General features: G+C 44.2%; 1 protein-coding gene across 4 annotated transcripts in view; it reads left to right on the top strand.

Moving 5' to 3' along the window:
- TRAFD1 (TRAF-type zinc finger domain containing 1) overlaps positions 1-25,383 on the top strand; it is a 175,448-nt gene that overhangs the window by 132,690 nt on the left and 17,375 nt on the right. For 2 of the 4 annotated variants that reach the window (XM_069214815.1, XM_069214818.1), the window contains exon 10: positions 4,850-5,141. The exons of 1 other annotated variant lie outside the window; for it this stretch is intronic. In XM_069214815.1, coding sequence (XP_069070916.1) covers positions 4,850-5,141 — 292 coding nt within the window. The remainder of the gene's footprint in view (positions 1-4,849; positions 5,142-25,383) is intronic. One more of the 4 variants, XM_069214816.1, reaches the window with a different exon arrangement.

Raw genomic sequence — 25,383 nt, 5'->3', positions numbered from 1 at the left:
AAATCGGGTACCTCAAAACCAGTATGCTCAACCTGGTGATTTGGTTCCTGAAGTCCTAGAGTTTGGATATCTACAGCTTCCATCAGAATGTATGTATGGACATTCTAAAGGAAGCACGTACACCTACAACCAGGCAGTGCAATGCAGCTAAATGGAAACATTTTGTATATTACGGTCAACCCAAAAACATTGATCCACTTAAAGCATCGGTACAGGATATATGTTATTTGCTTTACTTACAAGAAGCAAATCTTGCATATTCATCTATTAAAATTAATTTAACAGCAAAATGAGCCTACCTCCAAAACAGACAGCATACCTCTCTGTTTAGAATTCCTGTCATAAAAGCTTTTCCGGAAGGCCTTAAGAGTTATTCCACCTAGAGCTCCACCAACTTCTGCCTGGAATCTTAACATTGTGCTCACAAGGCTTATGTATGGGTCCACCATTTTAACCCATGCATTCTTGCGCTCTTCAATTTCTCTCATAGAAAGTTGCTTTCCTGGTAGAAATTATTTCCTTAAGGAGAGTAAGTGAATTTCAAGCATTCACTTCAGAAGAACCCTTCTTCCAAATTCGCAAACACTAAATAGTACTTAGGACAAATCCAAAATTTCTACCCAAGGTGGTTTCACCATTTCACATCAATCAGTAGGTTGAATTGCCAGTCTTCTTTCCACAGCCAGATTCAGTTGCTGAAAGAGCTCTCCACACTCTTGCTCTCAAAAGAGCTCTCATGTATTATATAGATAGAACAAAAGATTTTAGAAAATCTAAACAACTTTTTGTGACTGTTCAACAGCCTCCTAAACGAAATCCTATTTCAAAACAAGGATTTGCCAGATGGATAGTAAAGTGTATTCAAACTTGCTATCTTAAAGCTAAAAGGCGACTATTTTTTTTTTAGTAACTCCTAAAGCACATTCTTCTAGAAATAAAGGAGCTTCAATAGCATTCTTAGGAAATAAACCAATAGCAGACATATGCAAAGCAGCCACATGGTCGACACCACACACATTTACTAAACACTACTGTGTGGATGTGCTATCTCGCCAACAAGCAAATGTTGGTCAAGCAATACATAAAAAACTATTTCAAACTACTCCAACTCCTACAGACTAGCCACTGCTTATTTTAGGAGGGGACTGCTTTTCAGTCTTTGCAAAGCATGTGTATCTGCAGCTACACATCCCATTGAATGGAAAATGTCACTTACCCAGTGTACATCTGTTCATGGCATGTAGTGCTGCAGATTCTTATGTGCCCTCCCTCCTCCCCGGAAGCCTGTAGCGGTTGTGGTACTTTCTTATGTAAATATTTACATATGTTGCATGGACATGTCCTTTACTTACTATATGTATGTACATATGCAGTTCTTCACTCATTACTTCACCCTCCTGCTGGAAAGCAATCTAACAAAGTACTCAATGCCTATGCGCACTATCACTGAGAGGAGTCGTCACTCGATCTTGTGACTCGAAAAAGCTTCTTCAAAGAAAAACAACTTGTAGCCATCTGAGCCCTACACTAGATGGCAGACTTATGCAAAGCAAGTGAATCTACAGCTACACATGCCACGAACAGATGTACACTGGGTAAGTGACATTTTCCATTTCTCCCTTATGGAGAGGACTAGTTGTGTGTCATCCGCATAAGAGCATATCTGCAATCCTAATACTTCAAATAAATAATTTGACGAAAAAATTTCCACTTGTTGATATCATTGTGTTAGATTTCGGACCTCAAAAACCTTGTCTTGTTTTTGAGTAGCGGAATTTAAGGGTCAATCCCACATATCTTTGAGGTTGTGGTGTCGCTTTCCTAATTGCCTCTGAATCCCTCTTTTCTCGTGAAGTTTATTTATTTGACAATGTGAGACAGTGTCAAATGCCGCAAAAAGATCAAGTAGAATCAGGGCAACAGCTTTGCCCTGATCTACTTCTAGTCTTATATTGTCCAAGATAGCCAGAATGAATTCAGTACTATTCAAGGGTCTGAATCCTGTCTGAGAAGGGTCCAAAATGTTTTTTTCCAGGAAGACTGTCAACTGACTGTTGACAAGTCCTTCCAAGACCTGGGACATGAATGGAAGCGGCAAAATGGGAAGGTAGTTTGATAAAAACAGGAAGGAATTAAACATTTGAGTCAAATAATGGGTTAAAATAGGGGATCAGTGGGGAAAAATAAAGTGGGAGCAGGAGTCCAGAGGGAGCCTTATTCGATTTCCAGCATCAGTTTCTCCACCTGAGTACTGGACATATTAGCACCTGCAAAGCAGCTACTTGGTCTATCCCACTTAAATTCCCTAAATATTACTGTGTGAACATTCTGGCCAGACAGCAAGCTAGAGTTGGCTGGGCTGTCTTGCGCACTCTTTCCCAGTCTTCTGCAGCATCCTCTGGCTAAGCCACCACTTTTAGGAAGATTGTTTCACAATCGATGCAAAGCATGTGAATCTTCAGCTACACATGCCACAACCTTACATTTTTACTAGCCCTGTAAGCATCTGTTTGTAGCATGTAATGCTGTAGATGCACATGCACCCACCCCACTCCCCTGTCGCCTAAGGTTGCTGCAGAATCTACTCTTTCCTATCATTCTTATTTCATTTGCATGGTCATCTTTATTACATTTTCTATACTCCATTTTTATTCTTGCCCTAAATGTGGGGAAAAAACAGTAACGATGGAGCTGATGCCCATGCGCCGTACCAAGAATAGGTGGAGGCACTTGACCTTGTGACGCAAAGACTTCTTTAAACGAAAACAAAGTTGTACATGTCCGAGCCCAACACAAGATGGTGGAAGTATGGACAGCATGTGAATCTACAGCAGTTCATGCCACGAATAGATGCTTGCAGGGTTAGTAGCATTTTCCACCCGGTAGGTGCTTTATCTAGCAAAGGATTACATACTACCCTTTCGCCTCCCCTTTCAGTGGAATGGGTCCCAAGCCAGAGATCTGCTCACTGGATATACTGATTTACTCTGGGTCTGAAGGTGTGGACAAGCCTTCAAAATGAACCGATTTTAGCGCAAGAGAGGTGCCTATGTACAGCACCGTTCGCACTTCTGGAGTGGAACATTGTCGACGTGGAGCTGCACAATGCCCCTTACAGGCATGCAGGAATATTTCTTTAGAGGTTTCCCAATCCAGTCTGTTGCCTAGGGGATATCACAAGATGAGGAGTCTGCAGTTAAAATATCCACCAGAAAGTGCATTACTGAAGGTGTGAATTTTATTCAGGGGGTTGAATCAAGTGGTGTGATACTTAGGTTGAGCAGCAGGTGCGGGAGAGATATAAGTTAATGTACACTGTGATAAAGAAGTTGATTACACTTCCTGGTTCTGATGGTCTTGGTTCAGCAAAACCTGGTTCTTTTCCTCTCACTTGAATGAGATCATGTGTATCAGACAATTTCTGGGACTTGTCAAATCAGCAGCTACATACATTACTGACTAGGGGATGGCTTATTTGTGGTTGATTGGCTAGGCTCGTCTCTTGTCTCGCTATGGATATTGACATGGTTAATTGTGCTTGCAAACCACACATGGACAGGATAGCACTTGATAGGGCCCACGGTTTGTGTATGTTCAATCTGCATTTTCCGAGCTTTGGCACATGTATAAAAATTCAGCCTCCGTTCTTAAAGCAGACAGATAGTGGGTGTATTACCTGTTCATGGATGTAGGGTTCACAGAGTGCGAGCAGTCTGTCTGATCCTACTAATACCTTTATGAAGGCTTACTTGGCCCCAAAATGCCAGCCCAGAGGGTCTATTTCTTTAGCTATATTGGAAGCCTTTTAACTTGCTTTTATTGGAATGCTGTTTATTTGCAAAGGTTTTTCGTGTGTTGGAGAACAAGTTCTTTTGTTTGCATTTTTCATTTGCTCAAAGCAACTTTGCACTTTTTGCTGTGTGAAATATATTACACTAGTTGTGTTGGTGGGTTTTAGAAGCTCCAGACCAGTTTTTATGGTCTTACTTATGTTGGGGTTTCTGTAGAGAAAGTGATAATTGTACTTCAGGCTTGCAATAAAAAAAGCAGTAGTTGTGTAGTAAAGTGCACACCAAGCAAATAGGCTGTCTTATTTGAATTTAAATATGGGTCTGATCTTATTGCCTTGTCCAAATATGAGTCTTAGTAGATCCTTACTGTGAAAGAGAGTATAGTAGTTTTTTGCAGTTAGATACAACTGCTTAAGTAGATGAGATTGTTTCCTTTTAGTACTTTATATGAGAGCATTTAAATGAGACTGTATCTGAGGGCAGTAGGAGAGTAACGAGGACTGCGGTGATTTGCCTTCTGATCAATCATCATAAACATTTTTTTTTTTTCTTCTAGTCTATACTAGACAGTGAATCATGGGCAAAAAGACAGCTTAGGTCACCCCACTATCAAGTCTCCACTTCTAAATGCAATGCATTCAAAGCCTGAAACTTTCGCTAGTCGATCAGTAGTGCCCATAGCAGAAAGCAGTTTGTCCTTCTGGGTGAATGTCAGCAGTTGGTTGCATTTGGATGAGGTTGCACCAAGTTGGTGTGAGCCTAAGATGTTTACTCAATGAGGATGCATCCTTGAGTTAGCTGCAAGGTTAGCTTTATGTGACTTTCATATTCTGTTTTACATCATCTTCTAAACTCCACGTGTAAATAGTACAGCCAGTGACAGTTAGATTTTATTGGTGTAGATTGTCTAATTACTAATGGTTCCCAAAGGAGTGAAGCACCCGTTGAATGCTAATCAGCCTGTATGTTATGTAGTTCCTAAAAAGGACTGTATGACCTGTTGAATGCTAATCAACCTGTATGTTATATGCTGCATTTTTATGTTGTCGTTACATTAGGAGATGTTACACACAGCATTCTAAATGATCCGGACAGACTATTTTCCCATCCATCAGATGAGTTTCCCACCACCAGGACAAGCAGTCACAGACCTTCAAACGCTGCAGGAGTTAGAGAACAGTCCACATCCCATGTGTTGAGCAGGATCAATGTTAATAGAGAAGTACCCATAATTAATGCACGCAAGGTACCCACAACACAGGCAACAGCGATTCGTTCTTCTAAAAGCCACCAGCGTGAAAACTATGTACAAGATTTTTCCGGAGGATCTCCAACTAGGCGGAGAACAAGGTTTGTTTTGAATTCTAAATGTATATTTATTTATCCTTGTTGATTGCCTAGTTCAAGAGATTTCAACTTATCAAGGGACAAGTCTGAAACCCTGCCTAACTCAATGAGATACCATCTTGTACACCTTCTACACCTTCTACATACTAGTCTCTTATAATTTATAATATATATATATATATATATATATATATATATATATATATATATATATATATATATATATATATATATATATAGACACACACACACACCCAGCACCCCCCCCCCCCTTTGCGGTTGCCAGTAGGTACTTATAGCTAGGACCATGTTTCCATAGAAAAAGTGTTTTTGGACTTGGCTATATTTTTGGCACCATTTAACAAACGTTTACAAACAAAGTGTGCCATGATTCTTGTGGGAACTGAAAGTTTCAGTTTACTCTGTCAAGCGAGGGCTAAAAAGAGGAGGTTGTCAAAAAAACTTGTGTTGGCCATGTTAATTCCCATAGGAGATTTGAACACGACTACACCTTGAACCACTGGACGAAATTACACCAAATTTGGCAGAAAGATAGCTTTCGGTACGCAGATTGTGCTTTTTGTTTTTTTGGTGTAAACCCATTCAGTAGTTGTTGAAATTAAAGGAAATGCAAATTTGTATATCTGAGGTTGCAACAACTTCACGAATAATGACAACCTTGTGCAGCGATGTGCAGAGCTCTGATTGGCTAGCAACACTTCAGCCAGAAAGTTTTTGCAGCCATCTTGGGACTTGGCTTCAGCCGAGTCCCACAGATAAATGTGGGAAAAAAAAGAAAAGGGGCCAGGGTAGGGGCAACCCACCCCTTAGCTTTTTAAAAAGCATGGGTTCCTGTGCTTCTCTACTCTTAGTCCTACCTACTTCCTTTACTCCTACTCCCCTTTACTTCTACTTTTGTTTTGTACTTTTAATTCTACTGCTACTTTTCCCTTCTGACATATGCCTTTCTGTATGTGTGATTTCTGTTTGTGCATCCACACATACCACTATACCATCTGGCCATTGCAACAAGCAAAAATATACAGCTAAATAAAAGTCAAACCTATTGGCGCTGACCGGATCTGTTTTATATTGAGAGAGGTCGTTCTGCCTCTGGGTTGTTAGGCAGTAGCTTTAAGCTTAACTCGGACAGAATGGAGGTTCTTGTTCCTGAAGGCCTTCCCACGATGTGGCTGATACATGGTAACTGTATGCCCTTGAGTCTTCCCCTATTCTGAAGGTAGATGTTGTAGCTCTGATTTCCCTTTCCCTTCAGTTTTCCCTCTTATGCATTTCATTTCGAAGGTGGTCCCATCTTGACTTTTACAGCGATGCAGCTAGCCACATTTTGTTTTTAACTCTGTGTACAAATAATGTGTATTGTTATGTTTTCTACCTCGTGTGTTCCTGATGCACCAAAGGTCAGATCTGTTTTTTAAAATAAACTTGGCAACTTTATAGACCAGATTCTGAAAATGAGGGGTCTTCATGGCTACAGATTATAGCTGGACAAAACCAAATATGTATAAGGTGTAGTTCAAGTTATATTTTGAACTAATTACTAGGATATGAAAGTTTGATAGGTGTCATGATTAAAGTCCTTTTTGGAATCCATGTTGGTATATGCCCTACCCCATTTTTTGTCTTTTTTGCTGGTACACCTTAAAGAAAAGGGGCTGAGGGGGAGGGGTGTATGCACATTGTGGGTTTGAAAAAATAAATAAATACAAAATGGGCTAATCATCTTTCACTGCCATTGCTCCAGCTACATAAACACCAACATGGAAATTGCAACATAACTGGACACAGTAGAGTATTATTAATCTATTGTCATTAAAACATGTGGGGAACGCAGAAAGTGGTGGGAGTGGGGGTCAGCTCCTCACTGTATTTTTCAAAAAGTACCTACTTTAATGTGCTATATTTTGGTAGAAGAACCAGTTGGAAATATCCAGGGTTGTTTTGTAATTTTTGCACACTATATTGTTCATAAGTGCTGTGCTATGTGCATTTTGTATAGCAAATGTGCATGTGTGACTTTAAATGTCTAGTCTAGGACTGCTCCATATGAATGGTCAGGTTTGGCGAACAATGGATTGTTCATTGGTGAAACACAGGGTTCAGTTACACCCTGGTATTTTAATTGTTTGAGGATTTCCCTCACAGGTGCTTTAGCTTCATGCTTCATTGGATATTAGGGCTGCAGTTGGGTTTTAATTAGTTTTACATGATAGGGGGGGAATCTTTATCCCACCCTACGTGGTTGCGGTATAGCGCAGGTGCCTGCGCTACTGCCAAATCAATGGCGTGTATTTCAACTAGCTTTCTGGGAACAAGGGGCGAGAAGGATATTTCAATAGCTTCTTCTCCATAAGGGAGATCACGGACAAATTCTGGTGGCCAATCTATTTCGGCCCTAGAATATCATAAAACTGTGACGATGCGGTCCCAAAAGATAGCGTTGATTTATGCGTTCAATGTCTCCCTGTAACTGTATAGTTACTTTATACACCCTGTCAGGTGTGGAGACACGCATGTCCACAGTCTCAACTTGTAAGAAGTCATCAATTGCTTTCACCTCCAGATGCTCTTGAAGATCCCGACGAACTATTGTGACCTCTCCTGCAGTGTGTAGCAGTGTCAGTGGCCACTTCCTGAGTGGCATGTCATATTGCAACTGCTGCTACCTTTTTCTTTTTGAACTGGGGTTTTTTGCTGGGGAAGTTTCTCTTCTTTCTTAACAAACTTCAGACAAGCATTGTGAGGTTTTTTTCTCGGTTTCACGTACTCTGTTTTCTGCTCTGACCGCCCACTGCTCTCTGCGTTTTTCCGGTGAGTGCTGAAAGGAACGAGTTTGCCGTGTATCAATATATTGATATCTGTTAGGCGTTTTTATATTATCTCTATTTCTTAGATGATATCTATTTTGAGGGGTCTCCGAATGTGGAGATTCTCCCCTTTCTTTTTTAGCTGTTTTTTTATTTTTATTTTTATCCCAGAGCTTTTTAGAATTTTCATGTGCTAGCTTAGTAGATTCTTTATTAGATCTACCTTGTAATTGTGGTCTAATTGGTCTGGCACCCAGACTATCTCGACCAATACTAGAGTAGGTCTCAGCGATAATCATTGGCAGCTCACGTTCTTGATCCTGTACAGCAGTGGTTCCCAACCTTTGGTCTGGGGAGCCCTGGGGGTCTACGAAGACTCCTCAGGGGGTCCGTGACTGCTTAGAAAACTAAATAACATCAACAGATTAGGCCCTCACCTTTCAGTAATGACTCAGTAGGGGTTCCCCAGGGTCCTATAAAGATTCAGTGGGGGTCCCCAGGCTCCAGTAATGGTAAAGTGGGGGTCCACAGAAGTCAAAAGGTTGGGAACCACTGCTGTATAGTAACCTCCAGGAGCCACATGCGCACTGCTAGTGCGACTGCTTTCCCTTTAAGGTTACTTAATATGATTGAGACACGCTGGCAAAATTGCCCATTAATTGCATTCCCAAATCCAGGGCCTGGGCAGCCCCGTATTCATCTTGAAGATTGGCAAGTGTTGGTGTACCGTGTGCAGTAGTACAGAGAATGGCAAATACTGTGCCCCATGTTTTGCAGTTATCCACTGTGGGAACAATCCCGAACGGCAAGCACATAGTGAGGATTCTGTTTGTCCTGAGGACCCATATAGGGAAATACTGCTTTCAGCGTATTTATTTTTTGAGTTACCCAAAATGGAATTTCTTTCCGCTTGGCAAATATACAGTTGCTGGGTTAATGCTTGGCGTAACTGCATGATCGAATGTACAGTTGCTGGGTTAATGCCTGGCGTAACTGCATGTGGTTGCACTGGGGCAGCATGTGCTGGGTTAGTATTTAGTGGTTGCATTACAAACTGTACCAACAGTCTGTATATTCCAGTTAACTCTCTCTCTCTCTCTATATATATATGTTCGATGGCATGTGTAGCTGCAGATACACATGCTGTGCACATCACGCCATCTGGTGTTGGGCTCTGAGTGTTACAAGTTGTTTTTCTTCAAAGAAGTCTTTTCGAGTCACGAGACCAAGGGACTCCTCCCATTTCGACTCCATTGCGCATGGGCGTCGACTCCATCTTAGATTGTTTTTTTTCCACCATTGGGTTCGGACGTGTTACTTTTCGCTCCGGGTTTCGGGTCGGAAAGTTAGTTAGAATCTGGGAAAAATCGTCGGTATTGTTTGCGTTCAGTATCGGGTTAGTTACAACAGATCGACACCGAATTAAGAAGGGCTCCGGTGGCCCTTCGGGTTTTTTTCGATCCCCGTCGGGGCCTGGTCGGCCCGGCCACGTGTCTCTTCAAGGCTGATGGAACGGACCCCATTCCCCTTCTGTCCAAAATGCCATAACAAGTATCCATATACAGATCAATACCTGGTCTGTAACTTGTGTTTGTCACCAGAACACAAGGAAGATACTTGTGAGGCCTGTTGAGCGTTTCGGTCCAGGAAGACACTCTGGGACCGAAGAGCCAGAAGACTGCAAATGGCGTCGGCGCCGACAGGACAAGGGCGTTTCGAGGAGGAGGAAGAAACATTCTCCACCCAGGAATCGGACTCGGAGAAGATCGATCCCGAAGAAACGCCGAAAACCATGAGTAAGACGTTGAAGCAGAGAACTTAAGAGAAGACCGCTAAAGCCCAGGGCACGCCACCGCCAACAGGCCATGGCTTAACCCGAAAAATAGGTGACCGTCCATCAGCACCGAAAAAGGGCGAGCTGGTGTCGAAGTCATCCGACCCCGGTCGAGATACCGGCACACAGCAATCTCGGGCCCGAGATAGTGGCTTCGAAAAGATTCGGCATCGAGACAGCGGCACCGAAATGGGTCGGCATCGAGAAGGCACGACGCCGAAAGTAAAAAAGGTTTCGTCCGAGCCGAAAAAGGCAGCTGAAAAGGTTTCGGTACCGAAACATCCGGCCTCGGAACCAAAAAAAAGTTCCTATTCAGAGGAACAAGGACTGTCCTCACAAATGAAGACACACAGATTTGAACAAGAATTAGAGACAATAGAGCCAGATCACACACAAAGGCGGCTCTTTATTCAAAAAGATACGGGGAAGATCAGCACTCTTCCTCCAATCAAAATGAAATGTAAACTTGCCTTCCAAGACCAGGACAAACAGCCACACGCAAAGGTGGCTAAACAAGTAACACCACCACCATCCCCACATCACTCTCCGCCACCATCACCTGTAGCCACTCCACCAATGATGCAATCCCCAACTCATACAGGAATGAGTCAAGATGACCCTGACGCATGGGACCTTTATGACGCACCAGTGTCAGATAATAGCCCTGAATGCTATCCAGCAAGACCATCGCCACCAGAGGATAGTACAGGCTACGCTCAAGTGGTATCGAGAGCTGCAGCATTTCACAATGTCAGCCTTCATTCAGAACCCATTGAAGACGACTTTCTTTTTAATACACTGTCTACACACAGTCAATATCAAAGTCTTCCGATGTTACCCGGAATGCTCAAACACTCCAAACAAGTGTTTGAAGAGCCTGTCAAGGGGAGAGCCATTACTCCAAGAGTAGATAAAAAATATAAACAGCCACCAACGGATCCAGTGTACATCACACAACAGCTAACACCAGACTCTGTTGTAGTGGGAGCAGCGCGCAAAAGAGCCAACTCACATTCTTCAGGAGATGCACCACCTCCAGATAAAGAAAGTAGAAAATTCAATGCTGCAGGCAAAAGGGTGGCGGCACAGGCAGCAAACCAGTGGCGCATTGCAAATTCCCAAGCTTTGTTAGCCAGATATGATCGGGCCCATTGGGATGAGATGCAACACTTCATTGAACATTTACCAAAAGAGTTCCAAAAAAGAGTGCAGCAAGTGGTAGAAGAGGGACAAAGTATCTCTAATAATCAGATACGGTCAGCAATGGATGCTGCAGACACAGCTGCTAGAACTGTCAACACAGCAGTAACAATAAGGAGACATGCATGGCTGCGTACATCAGGATTTAAACCAGAGCTACAGCAAGCTGTGCTAAATATGCCATTCAACGGACAGCAGTTGTTTGGGCCGGAGGTGGACACTGCGATAGAAAAACTTAAAGACACTGAGACGGCCAAAGCCATGGGCGCACTCTACTCCCCGCAGAGCAGAGGCACATTTCGAAAGACACAATTTCGAGGGGGGTTTCGAGGGCAGACCACAGAAGCCACAACCTCACAAACCAAGCCCACTTACCAGAGCCAGTATCAGCGGGGAGGTTTTCGGGGACAATATAGAGGAGGACAATTTCAAAAAAATAGAGGAAAATTCCAAAGTCCCAAAACTCCTCCAAACAAACAGTGACTTCAAGGTCACAAATCCCCAACACATAACACCTGTGGGGGGGAGACTAACCAAGTTTTACACACATTGGGAGGAAATAACATCAGACACTTGGGTCTTAGCAATTATCCAGCATGGTTATTGCATAGAATTTCTCAAATTCCCTCCAAACGTCCCACCGAAAACACACAGTATGTCAAAACAACCTATAGATTAGATCTTCTAGGACTAGAAGTTCAAGCATTGCTACAGAAAGAAGCAATAGAATTAGTACCAAGACAACAATTAAACACAGGAGTTTACTCACTGTACTTTCTGATACCCAAAAAAGACAAAACTCTCTGACCTATACTAGATCTCAGAACATTAAATACCTACATCAAATCAGACCACTTTCACATGGTTACTTTACAAGACGTAATCCCACTGCTCAAGCAACAAGACTACATGACAACACTAGACTTAAAGGATGCATATTTCCATATACCAATACATCCTTCACACAGAAAGTACCTAAGGTTTGTATTCCAAGGGATACATTACCAATTCAAAGTGTTGCCATTCGGAATAACAACTGCGCCAAGAGTTTTTACAAAATGCCTGGCAGTAGTAGCTGCACATACCAGAAGGCAGCAAATACATGTGTTCCCGTACCTGGACGATTGGTTAATCAAAACCAACACGCTAAAACGGTGTTTACAACATACAAAATATGTCATAGAAATCCTACACAAACTAGGTTTCTCAATCAACTACGCAAAGTCACACCTTCTGCCGTGTCAAACACAGCAATACTTGGGAGCAACAATCAACACAGCAAAAGGGATTGCCACTCCAAGTCCACAAAGAGTTCAAACATTTCACAATGTAATACAGGCCATGTATCCAAAACAAAGGATACAAGTCAAAATAGTAATGAAACTACTAGGCATGTTGTCTTCATGCATAGCCATTGTCCCAAATGCAAGGTTGCACATGCGGCCTTTACAACAGTGCCTAGCATCACAATGGTCACAAGCACAGGGTCAGCTTCTAGATCTGGTGTTGATAGACCGCCAAACATACATCTCGCTTCAATGGTGGAACAGTATAAATTTAAACCAAGGGCGGCCAAGACCCAGTGCCACAATACGTGATAACGACAGATGCATCCATGACAGGGTGGGGAGCACACCTCAATCAGCACAGCATCCAAGGACAATGGGACATACAGCAAAGACAGTTTCACATAAATCACTTAGAACCGTTAGCGGTATTTCTAGCGCTGAAAGCATTTCAACCCATAATAACCCACAAATACATTCTTGTCAAAACAGACAACATGACAACAATGTATTACCTAAACAAACAGGGCGGGATACACTCGACACAGTTGTGTCTCCTGACATAGAAAATATGGCATTGGGCGATTCACAACCACATTCGCCTAATAGCACAATTGATTCCAGGAATTCAGAATCAGTTAGCAGGCAATCTCTCTCGGGATCACCAACAGATCCACAAATGGGAGATTCACCCCCAAATACTGAACACTTACTTCCGAATTTGGGGAACACCACAAATAGATCTATTCGCAACAAAGGAAAACTCAAAATACCAAAACTTCGCATCCAGGTACCCACAACATCAGTCTCAGGGCAATGCGCTATGGATGAACTGGTCAGGGATATTTGCGTACGCTTTTCCCCCTCTCCCACATCTAGTAAACAAGTTGAGTCAAAACAAACTCAAACTCATACAATAGCACCAACATGGGCAAGACAACCTTTGTACACAACACTACTAGACCTTTCAGTAGTACCTCATGTCAGACTACCAAACAGACCAGATCTGTTAACACAACACAAACGACAAATCAGACATCCAAATCCAGCATCGCTGAATCTAGCAATTTGGCTCCTGAAATCGTAAAATTCGGACACTTAGACCTCACACAAGAATGTATGGAGGTCATAAGACAAGCTAGGAAGCCTACCACTAGACACTGCTATGCAAATAAGTGGAAAAGATTTGTTTATTACTGCCATAATAATCAAATTCAACCCTTACACGCATCTGCAAAAGATCTAGTAGGACACTTACTACATTTGCAAAAGTCAAAACTAGCTTTCTCTTCCATAAAAATACATCTTACTGCAATTTCAGCTTACCTGCAAATTACGCACTCAACTTCATTATTTAGGATACCAGTCATAAAAGCATTTATGGAAGGCCTAAAGAGAATTATACCACCAAGAACACCACCAGTTCCTTCATGGAGCCTCAACATTGTCTTAACACGACTCATGGGTCCGCCTTTCGAGCCCATGCACTCTTGTGAAATGCAATACTTAACGTGGAAAGTTGCATTTTTGATTGCCATCACATCTCTAAGAAGGGTGAGTGAAATTCAAGCATTTACCATACAAGAACCATTTATTCAAATACACAAGAATAAAATAGTTCTACGGACAAATCCAAAATGTTTACCAAAAGTTATCTCACGTTCCACTTGAATCAAACGGTAGAATTACCAGTGTTCTTCCCACAGCCAGATTCTGTAGCTGAAAGAGCACTACATACATTAGACATTAAAAGAGCGCTAATGTACTACATTGACAGGACAAAACTAATTCGAAAAACAAAACAGCTATTTATTGCCTTTCAAAAGCCTCATACAGGAAATCCAATTTCAAAACAAGGCATTGCTAGATGGATAGTTAAGTGTATTCAAACCTGCTATCTTAAAGCAAAGAGAGACCTGCCTATTACACCAAAGGCACACTCAACCAGAAAGAAAGGTGCTACCATGGCCTTTCTAGGAAATATTCCAATGAACGAAATATGTAAGGCAGCAACATGGTCTACGCCTCATACATTTACCAAACACTACTGTGTAGATGTGTTAACTTCACAAAAAGCCACAGTAGGTCAAGCGGTACTACGAACATTGTTTCAAACAACTTCAACTCCTACAGGCTGAACCACCGCTTTTGGGGAGATAACTGCTTACTAGTCTATGCACAGCATGTGTATCTGCAGCTACACATGCCATCGAACGGAAAATGTCACTTACCCAGTGTACATCTGTTCGTGGCATTAGTCGCTGCAGATTCACATGCGCCCACCCACCTCCCCGGGAGCCTGTAGCCGTTTGGAAGTTGATCTTGAACATTTGTAAATTTGTAAATATATTACTTTAAACTTCATTATGTACATACATATTCACTCCATTGCATAGGCACTATTACTAGCATACACAACTCCTACCTCACCCTCTGCGGGGAAAACAATCTAAGATGGAGTCGACGCCCATGCGCAGTGGAGTCGAAATGGGAGGAGTCCCTCGGTCTCGTGACTCGAAAAGACTTCTTCGAAGAAAAACAACTTGTAACACTCCGAGCCCAACACCAGATGGCGGGATGTGCAAAGCATGTGAATCTGCAGCGACTAATGCCACGAACAGATGTACACTGGGTAAGTGACATTTTCCATATACGGCAAACCTTGGCTACCGCTAAGGTTGCTGCATCAGGGGGAGGTGTATATGTGGCTACTAAAGGTCAGGTCGGGCCATCGTTGCTCAGAGTACCTAACCTAACGTGTAATATTGTATGTGGTAGGGCACCATCAAGCCCAGTGTTATGGTCTTGATAAGATAAAGGCATCTCTAAACATGCATAAGCTCTGTATTGTGCAGGTATCTTTGCAGGTGTATAGTGATGAAATGTGTTTGTGTTCCCATCTACTGCTGCAAAAGTGACCCAAGAATAAAATGTTTCTGTTCTGTAGGCTTGATGAGCTTCAACAACAAATGTGACTTGACCCCTCTAGGCCGTTAGGCCATTTGCCAATAAGTGTGTGCAGTAAGGGCCGATCACATATTTATTGCTATTACTGCCCGTTGCAGGTTCGCCATGTTAACGGTAAAGTTTGTTCAACGATAAGGACACCAATTGGGGATTGATACTTTTAAGGGTCAAACTTGAACAACCTACAGCTTTAGATAGGTACTACCTACTTAGCTGAGAAGGAAATCCTTAATACCACGTATGTCTCCGTAGATAGTATTGAGGTATCTTTAGCCTTTAGTGAGACCGAGGTACTCCGGAGGATCCATCAATTAGTGCCTGATCAAATGTTGGCGGCACCATGTTGCATAGGTTCTTATTATTCTAATGAGGCTACTGGATCTGGGCGGCAGAATCACACAGATTGAGGGGTACTAAGTAAAATTCCACACCATTTGACACCTGTTGGGCTAATCTGGGTTTTCCAGCTAACCTGCAGCACTTCATCTCCACCCAAGAGCAGGGATGATTGTGGCAACCGGGCGTATGACAAGAAAGACTCCTCAGGGGAATCGTGGTCGTTCAGATCTCATCCCTTTCTCTCAGTCACATTAGTCTCACACAGGCAAAGACGAGCAGAGGCAGAATAGGGTTCAATAAGGGCTTATTGAAGTAACTGCATCTTTGATAAAATGACATTGTAGGAAATTGGCTCTGTATATACTATCTCAAAGTGAGAGATAGTGTGCACAGAGTCCAAGGGTTCCCCTTAGAAGTTGATAGTGGCAACATTAGATAATACTAATGCTCTATTTTGTGGTAGAGTGGTTGAGCAGTAGGCTTATCAGAGGGTAGTGTTTAGCAGTTGTTGTACACACGCAGGCAATAAATGAGGAACACACACTCAAAGACTTAACTCCAGGCCAATAGTTTTTACATAGAAAAATATATTTCCTTAATTTATTTTAGAACCACAAGATTCAAGATTTGAGGTAAGTACATAAAATGCAAGATACTTCACACAGGTAAGTATAGAACTTGGATTTAAAACAGTAGTACACACAGTTTTGGTTAAAATGGCAATAAGCTATTTTAAAAGTGGACACAGTGCAAAAATCAACTGTTCCTGGGCGAGATAAGTTAGGTTAGGTTTCTCAAGTAAGTAAAGAACTTGCAAGTTCATTCTCCTGGGCATAGGCAAACCCACCGTTGGGGGTTCAAGGCAACCCCAAAGTCACCGCACCAGCAACACAGGGCCGGTCAGGTGCAGAGGTCAAAGGAGGGCGCAAAACACAAAGGTGCCTATGGAGAACAGGGGTTCTCCGGTTCCAGTCTGCCAACAGGTAAGTACCTGCTTCTTTGGAGGGCAGACCAGGGGGGGTTTGTAGACCACTGTGGGGGACACAAGTAGGCACACAAAACACACCCTCAGAGGCACAGGGGCGGCCGGGTTCAATGTGCTCAGCAGGCGTCGGGTTTTTAATAGAAGTCAATGGAGGGACCCGGCGGTCACTCTAGCGGAGCAGGCATGTCACACGGGGGCTTCTCGGGCCAGCCACCGACAGGGCTAGGCAGAGAGTCGCCTGATGGTCACTCCTGCACTGGAGTTCGGTTCCTTTCGGTCCTGGGGGCGGTGGGTGGAGTGCTTGGTCCAGGCATCGATTTCTTTGTTCCAGGCAGTCAGGGGGAGCCTCTGGATCCATTCTATATGCGTCGCTGTGAGGGTGCAGGGGGGGTCATCTCGGGTTACTCATGAGGTCGCAGTCACCTGAGAGACCTCTCTGCAGTGTTGGTTCTCTGGAGCTCGACCTGGGGACATCTGGTGCAGTGTGTGAAATCTCATGCTTCCGGTGGGACGAGTGAGTTGCTAAAAGGTTGCAGAGTTGTTTTTGAACAGTGCCGCTGTTCTCAGGAGTTTCTTGGTCCTTCAGGTTCAAGGGAGTCCTCTGAGGCTTCAGAGGTCGCTGGTCCCTCTCGGATGCGTCTTTTTGCAGGTTCTTTGAGCCGGGAGAGAGGCAGGTAGGGCTGGGGCCAAGTCAGTTGTCTCTGTCGTCTCTGCAGGGCTTTCAGGTCAGCAGTCCTTCTTCTTTGTGTAGGTTGCAGGAATCTGCTTTCCTGGGTTCTGGCTCGCCTCTAAATACTAGATTTAGGGGGTTGTTTAGGTCAGGAGGGCAGTAGCCAATGGCTACTGTCCTGGAGGGTGACTGCACCCTCTTTGTGCCTCCTCCCTGAGGGGAGGGGAGGCACATCCCTAATCCTACTGGGGCAATCCTCCAAAACTCAAGATAGAGGATTTCTAAAGGCAGGGGTTGCCTCAGCTCAGGATATCTTAGGGGCTGTCCTGACTGTTGGGTGACTCCTCCTTGTTTTTCTCATGATCTCCTCCAGCCTTGCCGCCCCAAGCTGGGGCAGTGGCCGGAGGGGCGGGCATTTCCACTAGCTGGGATGCCCCGGGGTGCTGTAACGAAAGGCATGGGCCTTTGAGGCTCACCGCCAGGTGTTAGTTTCTGCAGGGGGAGGTGAGAAGCACCTCCACCCAGTACAGGCTTTGTTCCTGGCCCCAGAGTGACAAAGGCACTCTATCCATGTGGCCAGAAACTTGTCTGGTTGTGGCAGGCTGGCAGAAACTGGTCTCTAAGATGCCCTCTGGGTGTATTTTACAATAAATTCCACCCTGGCATCAGTGTGCATTTATTGTGCTGAGAAGTTTGATACCAAATTTCCCAGATTTCAGTGTAGCTATTATGGAACTGTGGAGTTTGTGTTTGACAAACTCCCAGACCATATACTCTTATGGCTACCCTGCACTTACAATGTCTAAGGTTTTGCTTAGACACTGTAGGGGCATAGTGCTCATGCACATATGCCCTCACCTGTGGTATAGTGCACCCTGCCTTAGGGCAGTAAGGCCTGCTAGAAGGGTGACTTAACTATGCCACAGGCAGTCTGAGGTGGGCATGGCACTCTGAGGGGAGTGCCATGTTGTAGGAAAATGGCTCCCTGTTGCAGTTACCCCCCACTTTTTGCCGGATATTGATGATGACTTGTCTGAGAAGTGTGCTGGGACCCTGCTAATCAGGCTGCAGCACCAGTGCTCTTTCACTTAAAATGTACCATTGTTTCCACAATTGGCACACCCGTGGCACATAGATAAGTCCCTTGTAAAAGGTACCAGTGGTACCAAGGAACCTGTGACCAGGGAAAGTCTCTAAGGGCTGCAGCATGTGTTGTGCCACCCTTAGGGACTGCTCACCTAACACATACACACTGCCATTGCAGATTGTGTGTGTTGGTGGGGGGGGGAAAGGCAAAGTCGACATGGCATCCTCCCTCAGGGTGCCATGCACACAAAATACTGCTTGTGGCATAGGCAAGTCACCCCTCTAGCAGGCCTTACAGCCTTAAGGCAGGGTGCACTATACCACGGGTGGAGGCATAGCTGTAGAGCAATATGCCCCTACAGTGTCTAGGTCCATTCTTAGAAATTGTAAGTACACTGTGGCCATATTAAGTATATGGTCTGGGAGTTTGTCAAAAATTAACTCCACAGTTCCATAATGGCGACACTGAATACTGGGAAGTTTGGTATTAAACTTCTCAGAATAATAAACCCACACTAATGCCAGTGTTGGATTTATTTAAAAAATGCACACAGAGGGCATCTTAGAGATGCCCCCTGGATTTTACCCAATCCTTCAGTGCAGGACTGACTGGTCTGGGCCAGCCTGCTGCTGAGAGATGAGTTTCTGACTCCCTGGGGCAAGAGCCTTTGTGCTGTCTGAGGACAGAAACAAAGCCTGCACTGGGTGGAGGTGCTTAACACCTTCCCCCTGCAGGAGCTGTAACACCTAGCAGTGAGCCTCAAAGGCTCAAGCTTCGTGTTACAATGCCCAGGGCACTCCAGCTAGTGGAGATGCCTGCCCTCTGTCCTAAGAAGCCCCCCGTACCTGCCTGCACCGCTAGAGTGATCCCGGGTCCCTCCATTGTTTTCTACCTGAAACCCAACGCCTGCTTTGCGCACTGCACCCGGCCACCCTTGTGCTGCTGAGGGTGTTTTTGTGTGCCTACTTGTGTCCCCACCCAGTGTTCTACAAAACACCCCTGGTCTGCCCCCAGAGGCTGCAGGTACTTACCTGCTGGCAGACTGGAACCGGAGCACCCCTGTTCTCCATTGAAGCCTATGTGTTTTGGGCACCTCTTTGACCTCTGCACCTGACCGGCCCTGACCTGCTGGTGTGGTAACTTGGGTTGCCTTGTACCCCCAACGGTGTGCTGCCTATGCCCCAGCACCGAGACTTGTAAGTGTTTTACTTACCTGCAAACCTAACCTTTACTTACCTCCCCCAGGAACTGTTGATTTTTGCACTGTGTCCACTTTGAAAATAGCTTATTGCCATTTTTACAAAGACTGTATGATATTGCTTTTATTCAAAGTTCCTAAAGTATCTAAGTGAAGTACCTTGCATTTAAAGTGTTTACTGCAAATCTGGAACCTGTGGTTCTTAAAATAAACTAAGAAAATATATTTTTCAGTATGAAAACCTATTGGCCTGGAATTGTCTCGGAGTGCGTGTTCCTCATTTATTGCCTGTGTGTATACAACAAATGCTTAACACTACCCACTGATAAGCCTACTGCTCGACCACACTACCAGAAAATAGAGCATTAGAATTTTCGAATTTTGCCACTATCTTACATCTAATGGGTAGCCTTGGACTCTGTGCACACTATTTCTTACTTTGAAATAGTATATACAGAGCCAACTTCCTACACATGTCGACGTAGTCATTTTCTCCCCACCAGCACATAGAAGCTGTGAATGAGACATTTCCTTACACAACCAACTCCCCCCCTCCCCCCCCTCCCAAACAAAAGAGGATGAGACTTACCTTTCCCAAGAGAGTCCTCATTTTCTAAGTGGAAGAACCTGGAAAGGCCATCAGCATTGGCATGGGCAGTCCCAGGTCTGTGTTCCACTACAAAGCCCATTCCATGTAGGGATATGGACCACCTCAACAGTTTAGGGTTTTCTCCTTTCATTTGCATCAGCCATCTGAGAGGTCGGTGGTCAGTTTGAACTATGAAGTGAGTACCAAAAAGGTATGGTCTCACTTCTTCAGGGACCAAACCACAGCAAAGGCCTCCCTCTCAGTGGTACTCCAATGCTGTTCCCTGGGGAGTAACTTCCTGCTAATGAAAGCAACAGGCTGGTCAGGGCCATCTTCATTTGTTTGGGACAGGGCTGCTCCTATCCCATGCTCAGAGGCATCTGTCTGCACAATGGACTAGTTAGAATAATCCGGAGCTTTCAAAACCTGGTGTTGTTCACATAGCTTGCTTCAGGGTGTCAAAGGCCTTTTAACAGTCCACGGTCCCGTTCACTTTCTTGGGCATTTTCTTGGAGGTCAGTTCTGTGAGGGGTGTCACTGTTGATTCACAAACCTCCTATAGTACCTAGTCAAGCCAAGGAATGCCCTGACTTGAGTCTGGGTTTTTGGAGCTAACCAGTCCAGAATAGTCTGGATCTTGGGTTGGAGTGGCTGAACTTGGCCTCCACCTACAGGGTGTCCCAAGTAAACCACAGTACCCTGCCCTATTTGACATTTAGATGCCTTGATAGAGAGGCCTGCTGTTTGCAGGGCCTGCAAAACCTTCTTCAGGTGGACCAGGTGATCCTGCCAGTTGGAGCTAAAGACAGCAATATCTTCAAGATAAGCTGCACTAAAGGACTCCAAGCCAGCAAGGACTTGATTCACCAACCTTTGGAAGGTGGCAGGGGCATTCTTTAAGCCAAAGGGCATCACAGTAAACTGGTAGTGCCCATCAGGTGTAGGGAATATTGTTTTCTCTTTTGCTCCAGGTGCCATTTTTATTTGCCAGTACCCTGCTGTCAAGTCAAAGGTACTTAAGTATTTTGCTGCACCTAATTTGTCTATTAGCTCATCTGCCCTTGGGATTGGGTGAGCATCTGTCTTGGTGACAGAATTAAGCCCTCTGTAGTCCACACACAACCTCATCTCTTGCCATCTTTTGTGTGAGGTTTGGGAACCAAGACCACTGGGCTAGCCCAGGGACCATCAGAGTGCTCGATCACTCCCAACTCCAGCATCTCGTGGACTTCCACTTTGATGCTTTCCTTAACTTGGTCAGACTGTCTGAATATTTTATTCTTGACAGGCATACTGTCTCCTGTGTCAACATCATGGGTACACAGGTGCCTGACCAGGGGTTAAAGAAAAGAGCTCATCAAACTGCTGGAGGACTTGACTGCAGTCAGCCTGCTGTTGGCCAGAGAGGGTGTCTGAATAGATCACTCCATCTACTGAACCATCTTTAGGGTCAGTGGAGAGGAAATCAGGGAGAGGTTCACTCCTCTCAGCTTCGTGGTCCTCATCTGTAACCATTAACATGTTTACATCTGCCCTATCATGAAAGAGTTTGAGGTGTTTCACATGGATCACCCTCTCAGGGGTCCTGCTAGTGCCTAGGTCCACCATGTAGGTGACCTGACTCTTTCTCAAGAACTGGGTAAGGGCCACTCCATCTGTCCTGAAGTGCCCTGGGAGCCACAGGCTCCAGAATCCAGACTTTCTGCCCTGGCTGAAACTCAACCATAGCAGCCTTTTGGTCATACCACATCTTCTGGAGTTGTTGGATGGCCTCAAGGTTTTTGCTTGCCTTTTCCATGTACTCTGCCATCCTTGAACGTGGGCCTAGTACAAAGTCCACTACATCTTGCTTAGGCTCATAGAAAGGTCTCTCCCAGCCTTCTTTTAAAAGTGCCAGTGGTCTCCTAACAGGATGGCCAAACAGAAGCTCAAAGGGGGAAAACCCTACTCCCTTCTGTGGCACCTCTCTTTAGGCAAAAAGCAGGCATGGCAAGAGGACATCCCATCTCCTTTTGAGCTTTTCAGGGAGGCCCATGATCATGCCCTTCAATGTCTTGTTAAATCTCTCCACATGACCATTGGTTTGTGGCTGGTATGGTGTGGTGAAGTTATAAGTCACCCCACACACTCCCCTTGTGCTTTAGGTAAGTTGACATGAAATTGGTACCTCTGTCAGAAACCACCTCCTTAGGAAATCCCACTCTGGTAAAAATACCAATGAGTGCTTTGACTACTGCAGGGGCAGTAGTGGACCTAAGGGAAATTTCTTCAGGGTACCTAGTAGCATGATCCACTACTACTGGGATATACTGGTTCCCTGGTGCTGTGGGAGGTTCAAGTGGACCCACTATGTCCACTCCCACTCTTTCAAAGGGGACCCCTACCACTGGAAGTGGAATGAGTGGGGCCTTTGGATGGCCACCTGTCTTACCACTGGCTTGACTGGTGACACAGGAGGTGCAAATCTCCTTTACCTTCTGGGACATGTGCTTGCATTGCCCTTTCTGATACAGCCTATAACAATTAGACATCATTGCATCAGAGCTGTGCCTCTAACACAGTGTCACTTTGATTATATAAACGATGCACTGACCCAAAAGGGACAGAGGAACACTCCAGCCACTACCGTCCTGGGACAATTGCTGTGTTCAGAATTCAGCTCTGCTGGCACTGATCTTTTCCTTTCCAGAAAGGATGCCAATTGCACTACAGGCCGATTCATAATTCAGTTGTTCAGGTTTGGGTGTGAGGGCTATGCTCTTAGATCAGGCAAATGCAGAGGGCACACCCAGTATGCTCTCAGTATAGGCTTAGGGTTATGTAGGAATATCTAGAAATCATTTACCATGGTTGGATTATTTATGGTCTTTACCATGTTTGTAATACTGATAACACTGCTTTGTTTCATCTGCCTGATTATTGTAGCTAATTCTCTCTATGCAAAACTCTATAAAAGGCTACAGTTGTTTCAATAAATGTATTGAAAACTTACCTTGTATCTCGTGTGTTCGCCCGGGCATACATGAGTTATACAATGAAAGGATAAGATCGATTTCCACAATTCCCTTGGGGATCAGAGTGTCATGTTCAGTTTGCCATAATCCCTTTCTACCCCATCAAGGTTAGGGGTTTGGGTGAGGCGCTGTGAGCTAGCCAGGAATGTATCCGGCAGCTTCTGATGGTGTGGAAGGACTCGATCCCCACATTCTGATGTTCGTTCGCCCTAATACGGAGGCCTGTCATCTTAGTAGTAACCATATAATAGAGTCCTATTTGTATACTTGGTGCCGTCTTTGATGTAGGAGGCATTTCTAGAGATTTCCTTTGAAGTGCTTGGAATTTCCTGCATCCCCATCCCAGGCTTCAGTCTGCCTACAGGCACCATGAAGAAGTGTATAGTCCTTTGTGTTAATGCAAGGCACAGCCTATTGATTTGCAAATGGGGCTGTTCCCAACTGTGATCCCCATCCTGCCGGTGACAGCCCATCCAGGCAATCTTAATCCCTCTATTGTGTGGCTGTCTGGGAGGAACTAAGTCCAGCTGCCAACGACACCTAGTTGTTTGACCCAGGACCAGGCTGCAGGGACAAAATAGCTAGGGCAGGTAAAAAACAAATTTCTAAAAGTTGCTTTTTAAAAATGGTGACTTAAATTTTGATTTTAACATTAAAGAATATTTTAAATGACCATTTATTTGACGCCAAACATGAATGTCTTACTTGCTCCCAATCTAAAGTTAGTACGTATTAAAGGTAATAATGCAACCCAGTGTTATCCTATGTGAGAAATGGGCCTCACAGGACTGAAAAAGGAATTTCTGATTTTTCTCTACCATCACATGTATAACTTGAAAGTACATTTAATTTCAAATCACCCTGCCATATGGGCTACTAGAGCATACCTTAGGGGTCGCTCACATGCAACAAAAGGGGATTTTAAAATTTGTCAAAGGGGGGCTATTTTGCCAAGTCATGGCAATTTAAAACTGCTAACAGACCCCAGTAGCAGGCTTGGGACATGTTTTAAGGGGCTACTTATGTGGGTGACAAAACAGATGCTGCAGGTCGACTAGCATTTACGGGTCCTGGGTATGTTTTTTCTGGAAGTGAGCACCTGCACTTTAATACTGGTTAGCAGTAGTAAAGTGCACAGAGTTTGAAAGCCAGCAAAAGCGAATTCAGAACAATTAGAGGGTGAAGGCAAAATGTTTGGGGGGGGGTGATCCTGCAGAAGAGGGTCAAGTCCACCAGTATGCTTTTTCAGTTTAGTCCATCCTTTCATGCTCTACCTTTAGGGGCCCGTAGAGATTATCGTTGTACTCAGATTATGGAAATCCATACTGCTTACTATTGTTTGCCAATCATAATGTCTGTACATAAAACCTGTTCACTTTAGTGTGATTTTGCATTTCTTCCGTACCTTTTGGCATGTGACAGAGTTTTATTTGTTCATTGCCCATCAGGATTCAGGATTTATTTTCCTTACTCTCCCTAATCCAGACAAATATTTTCCTACCTTTTTGTTTCTAGATATGGTTACAACTCACTCACCAATGACACTGTTCTCATGCAGCCGATGCTGTTAAGGGTTTCTGTATATACAGGGAGTGCAGAATTATTAGGCAAATGAGTATTTTGACCACATCATCCTCTTTATGCATGTTGTCTGACTCCAAGCTGTATAGGCTCGAAAGCCTACTACCAATTAAGCATATTAGGTGATGTGCATCTCTGTAATGAGAAGGGGTGTGGTCTAATGACATCAACACCCTATATCAGGTGTGCATAATTATTAGGCAACTTCCTTTCCTTTGGCAAAATGGGTCAAAAGAAGGACTTGACAGGCTCAGAAAAGTCATAAATAGTGAGATATCTTGCAGAGGGATGCAGCACTCTTAAAATTGCAAAGCTTCTGAAGCGTGATCATCGAACAATCAAGCGTTTCATTCAAAATAGTCAACAGGGTCGCAAGAAGCGTGTGGAAAAACCAAGGCGCAAAATAACTGCCCATGAACTGAGAAAAGTCAAGCGTGCAGCTGCCACGATGCCACTTGCCACCAGTTTGGCCATATTTCAGAGCTGCAACATCACTGGAGTGCCCAAAAGCACAAGGTGTGCAATACTCAGAGACATGGCCAAGGTAAGAAAGGCTGAAAGACGACCACCACTGAACAAGACACACAAGCTGAAACGTCAAGACTGGGCCAAGAAATATCTCAAGACTGATTTTTCTAAGGTTTTATGGACTGATGAAATGAGAGTG

The sequence above is a fragment of the Pleurodeles waltl genome, chromosome 11 (assembly GCF_031143425.1).
Source record: "Pleurodeles waltl isolate 20211129_DDA chromosome 11, aPleWal1.hap1.20221129, whole genome shotgun sequence".
Classification (NCBI taxonomy): Eukaryota; Metazoa; Chordata; class Amphibia; order Caudata; family Salamandridae; genus Pleurodeles; species Pleurodeles waltl.
Note: the sequence above shows the minus strand (reverse complement) of the source record. Positions and strands in the feature narration are given on the sequence as shown.